At 36.7% G+C, this 8,056-nt stretch overlaps 1 protein-coding gene across 1 annotated transcript; it reads left to right on the plus strand.

The window, feature by feature from the left end:
- The first annotated feature begins 457 nt into the window (after positions 1-457).
- LOC149588021 (zinc finger BED domain-containing protein 4-like) lies at positions 458-1,441 on the plus strand. Its single transcript, XM_089863220.1, has one exon. The coding sequence runs from the start codon at positions 458-460 to the stop codon at positions 1,439-1,441; it is 984 nt and encodes a 327-aa protein (XP_089719346.1).
- Positions 1,442-8,056: the final 6,615 nt, after the last annotated feature.

The raw sequence follows: 8,056 nt of genomic DNA on the forward strand, positions 1-8,056 counted from the left end.
TATATCTATATGTATGTTATGCAAGGGAAGAATTAACAGCAAACGTGGAAATACCTCAAGTATGTGGAAGCATGTGGAAAATAAACACAATGAGGAATACTTAAGAATTAAGTTGCAAGATAAAGAACCAAAACAGCTAACGATGCAAGAAACATTTCGACGAACAACGCTATTCTCGCCAAGTCACCCAAAAGCTGTAAAAATAATCAACAGCATTGGACGACTGATAGCTACCGACTATCAGCCATTTAGCGTAGTTGAGGATCAAGGTTTTATCAATGTTCTTCATGAATGTGAACCGAGGTACAAAATACCATGCAGAACGACATTTTCCCGAACGGTGATTCCAAAACTATACAACGACATGATGCAAGATCTACAAAAACAGATGAATGAAGCTTTGAAGGAAGGAGTGGAATCGATTTCATTTACTTCAGACTCCTAGCGTTCAAGATCTATGGACAATTACCTTAGCCTGACGTGCCACTTTGTCAAGAAGGACTTCAGTCCAGTGATATTAACCTTCGCATGTCTACCATTCAACATTAGGCACACAGCTGAAAATATAAGAAACCCTCTGCTGGAGGTCATAGTCCCTATCGTTCCAATTGAGATACAACGTAAGATTCCAATCTACATCGTGACAGATAACGAAGCAAGCATAAAGAAAGCCATAAGAGAATCTAACTGGCAGCATCGACCCTGTTTTTATCACACCATCCAGTTAGCTATCAAAGACTGTTTTCAAAATATTAAGGTTGGTGACTTAACCGTGAAGAACATTTTGGCCAAAGCTCGTTCCATCGTTACTCACTTCCACATGAGTGCGCCTTCAAAGAGGTTGCTTGTTGCTGCACAAGTTAAAATATTTAACATCAAAGAACATGAGGCAAAGTGCTTGATACAAGACGTCGTAGTTCGCTGGATCAGCGAATATTATATGCTACAACGTTTGAACGAACTCAGACTTCCAGTTATGAAAGCCATGTTTGAGATTACTACTATTGAAAATCTAACCAATCGAGAGTGGTTCATCATTGAACACTTGTTAAAAATCCTGGAGCCATTTGAAGGAGCGTCGAAAGAGCTGTCAGGAAAGCTCTATCCAACCATAAACCTTCCTTTTCCAGCATTGCACTACATAGAGAAGGAGCTAATGATGTTAAGCGAAACTCGACAAGAACTGGAAACAAACTTGGCTCAAGCTTTCCTGAATAGCTTAAGAGCCCGGTTCCCAGATTATCGAAAGGATCATCTCTACTTGATAGCTATGCTTTTGGATCCACGAATTAAGAATGTGCTTCTTCAAAATGAAAACGATGAAATACCCAATGCTAAAAGCCTCTTGAAAAGAGAAGTAGCTGAACTTTATGAAACTGGAGAACCAGTAGAACAACCAAGGCAAGCAGAGGCAGTCAGCCCAACGAGTGAAAAAAGATGAGGGCTGTGGACACTAGTTAAAAAACAATCGGCAAAAATGCAAAAGAAAGATAATGAGCATAGCCTTATTGACGAAGTTAACATTTATCTTAGTTCAAGTACAGAAACAGATAGCATCAATATATGGGAATATTGGAAAAGAAACGAGGTAAAATTTCCTCTTTTGAGCAAACTTGCCAAGAAATATTTGAATATACCAGCGTCTTCAACCTCCAGTGAGAGACTCTTTTCCAAAAGTGGAAATGTTGTAACCCAAAAACGTGCAAACTTGAGCCCTGATCATGTGCAGCAGCTAACTCTGTTACATGAAAGCTTAAAAAATAAAAATCCTTCTGATGTAAAAGACCAAATTCCTGTTTAAGACTTTTAGCCTAAGTTACGGATTAAATCATTAACTATCGGTTTTCTCTCATTTCTTTGCCTATTTCTTAATAACATTTAAAATGTTCAAGAGTGATCAAATTTGTTCCTAAAAATATCTTAATGGTATAAAAGTGATGTCCTTAGTTTAATTAAAATAAAAGTATTAATGTCACCACTCACAGTTTGTCAAACATTTTCAGTTTAAAATAAAAGTCATTTCCGTTTTCTGTTTAAACTAAATCATTTTTGATAGAAAGAACCTTATAAACAAAATATTTGTGATAAAACAAAATTTTAAAACTAAAGGACAATACCATTCGTGTTAATAAACATAATAAAAGTCATATTGTAACCTTCCGTAGTAATTAGGGAAACTCCTGAGTTTCTACTCCAGGGGTGTAAGGTTACATAGAGGATTAACACCCTGCGTTACCTCTGACCTTTCCCCGTACTATATAAGCATCGACTGCTTATCCCATTAAGTCAGTCATTCTCCACTACTAGAATGTAGTAGTATGCTCGAGCATAGGGCGTCTTGCCCTGGTATTGGACTTCATCCGTCAATAGTAATTATTATTTAATTCTTTAGTTGTAAATACAAGTCGGTATTTCATTATCATTTATTAATTAATTTAGTTAAATAAAAGTATGATTGAATCTAAGGAACAGTGTAGTTATTCTTAGTATTAGCCAAGGCTTTTATGGCCACGTGGGGCGAGTTTATAAATCTCGCAAGCGTGGTTACATAAATGGCGAGCTTGCCAGGACCGACGGGTCCTAGTCGTATTTAGATTTTGCTTTGGCTATGCTAAGCCTAAGTGTAATCGTGGTTAGTGATTATTAATTGTTAGAACTTAAGATAAGGTAGTGACTTGCGGACTTGGACTACCCGTGACAAGCACTATTGAGTTTGTAGGGAGCTCAAAACCTTTCTTTAAGCATTAATTCACTACGATCACGATGTTCAACTCATACTCAACCTCTTCAAAAGCAAGTTTAATTACTTGGCTTATCTCAATGGGACACTCCCTAAAGAGAAGAAACTACAGTCGGCAATCAACGCCTACAGAGGACGATCCTGAGTCAAGCTCTTCAACGGACGGTGGTAGGGCCCACCACCCCCTGCAGAGACTTCCTCAACCACATCGTCTGATACGGCAGCTTCTGATCTGACTAGCCTCATCCAGGAAGCGTAAGACGTATCTAACCTGGGAGGACGAAAGCTAGGACGAGCCATCCGATGCCATAGTTCCTGCTTTCATCGAATTCCTTATAACTTAAATAATTAACCTAGTATGATAGTTAACTGGAGTCTTTTAATTATCGGTTACATTGTTTAAAGTTAATTATTATTATATTCTGTTTAAGTTAGAAGATTTATGTATTTAAATTTTCCGTCGATGAAGTCCAATCTTGTCGTCTGGGGGGATGTAACCTTCCGTAGTTATTAAGGGACCTCCTGAGTTTCTACTCCAGGGGTGTAAGGTTACATAGAGGATTAACACCCTGCGTTACCTCTGACCTTTCCCCGTACTATATAAGCATCGACTGCTTATCCCATTAAGTCAGTCATTCTCCACTACTAGAATGTAGTAGTATGCTCGAGCATAGGGCGTCTTGCCCTGGTATTGGACTTCATCCGTCAATAGTAATTATTATTTAATTCTTTAGTTGTAAATACAAGTCGGTATTTCATTATCATTTATTAATTAATTTAGTTAAATAAAAGTATGATTGAATCTAAGGAACAGTGTAGTTATTCTTAGTATTAGCCAACGCTTTTATGGCCATTTGTAGCGAGTTTATAAATCTCGCAAGCGTGGTTACAATATTATGTACAAAAACTGCTAATATTGAAGAATAAAAACAGAGTAATGAAATGAATATACTTTAGTCTTTAGCTTTATTTGTGTATGAACATAAATCAATAGTAGGGCTTATCCTTAAAACTGAGGTTAGATCCATACTCGATAAAAAATTCCCAATTTGAATTACTCGAAACGAGTACTCGATAAATACTCGAATAACAAATTCAATTACTCGATAAATACTCGAAAGGAAAAATTCAAATACTCGATACTCGATTCGAGTACTCGATACTCGGCTCAATACTCGATAAGAGAAATTTTTGATACTCGAGACTCGACTCGAAACTAAAAATCTAAGGCTCGCACAGCAATAGTTAGCGATCAAACGTAATTAAACTAGGTTAGCGATCAAACGTAATTAAACTAGGTTAGCGATCAAACGTAATTAAACTAGGTTAGCGATCAAACGTAATTAAACTAGGTTAGCGATCAAACGTAATTAAACTAGGTTAGCGATCAAACGTAATTAAGCTATGTTAGCGATCAAATTTAATTAAACTAGGTTAGCGATCAAACGTAACTAAACTAGATTAGCGATCGTGGGAAAGTTTCCACTGTGAAAACGAAGACAAAGCTTTTCTCTCCTAAGGTTTAAAATGCTAATTTCTAAATAATTTCAATTAATATTTAGACTGAAGTTAAAGATATTAATTCGAACTGTCTTTGCAGACAAAGATGCGAAAAAGTAAGAGATAAGTTTATAAATTAATTGCCAGAAGTACAGATATTAAAATTTTCACTTTTGAAGACATGATAATAAAACATTAAATATTTTAAAAAAATTCTTATCTTAGTTTTTTAACTATAGTTCTAGAAAAAAATGGCATAACCAAGAATATTTTAAGGGAAACTAGCTTGATGTCAGTGTTTATTTTCGACTAACATTTGTTTTTAAGAGATTCAAATACTCGGATATCTGAAAAATTGAACCTGATGAATTTAAATTTTGATATTTTAAAATTGAAAATAATGCGAAGCGGAAAATTACATAGGCCGTTTGACTGTGATATAGTTATTAAAGTTGAAAAGATACCTTGATCGTGATCTTTTGAGATCTTAATGTTTGAAACTTCGAAAACTTAAAAATTAATAACACGTTTTGTTTGGTCTTAATACTGATTTTATTTTACCAGCAATCAAGGATTTACTGTATCTGGGAGCCCGGCAGTGCTCCCCGCTAAGTCGAGCACTGACATATTTTTCTCGAAGCAACTCACGACACTTTTAAGTCCACTGTAACTTCATGATGGGTATAGGTAAAAGTCTGAAATTTGGCTTGCCCCGAGGACTGTTAATCCAAGCTATAGTTTCCAACTTTCAAGTTCCTACCCTTTATACTTTTCGAAATATCGCAGGTGAAATTTACCTTATTTTGTCACTCACTCACTCACCGATCATCAAAATTCAAAGGTACTTCTAGGGAGATAGAAACTTACAATTCATGATTTAGTTTTCATTTATTTTATAAAGCACAGAGAAATTTAAACATCCCGAAACTTTTGTAAAATTGTTCTTTACTTCTTTATTTTAAAACTAGATGGCGCTGCCGTCTTTTCAACAGAAATAGTGTGTATTCCTGATGAAAGGACGTAACGGTCCAAAGTTAACCGAAAGTTAAATATATATTAAAGCTTATAGCAGCAGAAGCCGATTAGGCTTTACTCATGAAGTACGTAACATGTGCCTGGGGGAGCTACACGATATTCTCTAAGCTCCTTGGAAAGAACCTCACCTTACGCGGAGGGAAATAGTTCAGTAACGCGACTACTTCGGATCCATCCGATCCTTCCGCCTAAAGAACCGATTTACCACGTACCTAAATTCAAGAACTACTATAAAGACTGAGAAGGGTGTCTAAAATATTATTTAGATAAAACTATTCACAATACCAAAGATTATTTTGGAGTAAGGCGTTAAAATGTTATCAATCTGGGTAGCTTTTGCTTGGACTATTTAAGACGCCGTGCATCTGTTTTTAACGGGGTATTTTTCTGTTCTCGGCGTTAGGCAAACCCGGCCGCCGACGGCTCGAGATGCGCCGCTCGGCCTCAGGCGCTGATATCTAGCCAAGGCTTAGTGTAGTTTTCGTGTCTAATTTTATTAACAGAGCTATTTTTCTGTTGAAATTTAAAGAAAATCGTGTAATATATAGTTGAAGACTTAGTAAATGTCTCAAAAAATTTCGAAACTTGAGTTTTATAACGACTACCGAACGATACAGCAAATTCGCTTTCCGGCCCTCCCGGTTATGTCGACGGCGAGGTCGATTCGAGGTCCCATGCAAGAAAATAGTAATAGCCGTCGCCGATTGATCTTTCGTTAAAGAGGTTATCTATGGTTAGGGGGCTCATGATTGGTTAAAAGCTTTTTGTTCGTCTGCTTAGTTTTTACTTCGGGAATATCATGAAATCCATGGCCAAAGCTATGGAAAAGTGGAACTTGCGTACTTTATGTGTGAAGCACAATCCGCTTTTGATAGCAGTAGTAGTTTAAAAGAAATGTGTCATAACTGATGCCACATCCTTATATTAGGATATAGCGTACAATCTTTTTTGCATATTCTCTGGGGGTCGAAAAGGGTAATTCAGCGTAAATATGGACAAACGTTAGCAATTATATTGGCAAACGAAGTACATCACGAGGGTCATGTTTTAATATAACTACCGAAGTATAACGAGAGGGTCTACAAAAGAAGTGAGATCCTATCAAAAACATTAACATGTACAAAAATGGGCCAAGCCTCGCCTCGTGCCGTAAAACGTTCTGAGATCCCATGTAGAGCCAAGTCTGCCTTTCTGTTCTCATTCAATCGCCAATTGAACAATTATGTTATAAATTAAGTCCTTTTCCTAGAGATGTGAGTCGGTAATTTACCGTCCGTAAATTACCGGTAATTTACCAAATACCGCGTAAATTACCGTAAATTTACAATGGTAATTTACCAAATACCGCAAATTTACAATGGTAATTTACCAAATACCGCGTAAATTACCGTAAATTTACAATGGTAATTTACCAAATACCGCAAATTTACAATGGTAATTTACCAAATACCGCGTAAATTACCGTAAATTTACAATGGTAATTTACCGGTAAATTACGGCGGTAAATTTTCAACCATTTTAATTATGCCTTAAAACTTCATTTTACACTTAAACGATCAATTATTTCTGTGTTTACTTGCAAAATGACTCACCAGGCGCTACTCGCTAGCCAGTACTTACAAAGTTGCACTACAAATTAGTCTTTTAATAAATATTTAGTTAGAGCTCAGATTAGAAAGGCCAAGGCTGCCGTCTTGGTAGCAAAAGCCGCAAATACGTGTAAAGCAGTCAAGATGGTGCTTACAATTAAACGTTGTATAAAGTAATGGATTGTAAGTAAGGGATAATATAAATTACCAAAAATTACTGGCTGAACGGTAATTTTTGTTTTCCCTAAATTTCAATCGGTAAATTACCGTTTTTAAAAATTACGGTAATTTCACATCTCTACCTTTTCCTAATTAATAACCAATATTTTTACCTCTCCGAGTGACGATGACGTCACGGAGAGGTAATGCACTGACCGTGTCTGTGTGTGTGTGTGTGTATGTCTGTCACCGCGTTCGCAGTTGGCAAATCGGAGCAAAATTGTTCGCAGAAAGCAGTTTTTGGCTTCTACTCCCTTCTTTAGGATTATGAAGTATGTGGCGATCGGCTAGGGTTACGAGAAACGTCTAGCCTCCCAAGGGCAGGTCTTTCACCAAAGGTTTACGCAATTGCGGGTTTTCTTATCATTTCTTTTGAATCAATAGCTTTATCAGGGATAGATTTAATTTTAGAAGTAGGAATGGAGAACAGACTAATCTGGGCGCACGTCAGAGTCCCGGACCCCCTTCCACGGGACGGAGGGGTATGAAAGATCAGGCTGGTCATAGCGACAGAGGTAGTAGGGAATGACGTGTTTTTCGCCCTCCCCAATAGCAACGTCATCAAAACGTAGTTAAAGTGAGCCAATAAGATAATTTAAACATTTCGTTACGTGTTGGAGGGAGGGGCTCCTTACTGGGCTATGAGTCGGACTGAGGTAAATACTAAACGTTCTCCATTCCTACTTTTAAAATTAAATCTATCCCTTGCCTTATATACTCTAAATTTCCAAAGAATTCCTAAAGAGGCATACGCTTGAATTCAAACGTCAACAATAGCTATGTTTAAAATTATTTTAGGAATAGCGTTTCTTAAAACGATTTAACTAGAATTAAGCTAAATTACTGACGATTAAAATAATATCAATTATATTTATTTAACTATTTAAGAAAAACCTCTTAATAGCGTCTCCACTCGGAGAGGTTTTTTTGGTTTCCCAACTTGTTCAAAATGCCACGTTAAGACAGCAAATAT

Source organism: Phalangium opilio, unplaced genomic scaffold (assembly GCF_054372755.1).
Source record: "Phalangium opilio isolate 3A_F unplaced genomic scaffold, DU_Popi_V2 ptg000810l_1, whole genome shotgun sequence".
Classification (NCBI taxonomy): Eukaryota; Metazoa; Arthropoda; class Arachnida; order Opiliones; family Phalangiidae; genus Phalangium; species Phalangium opilio.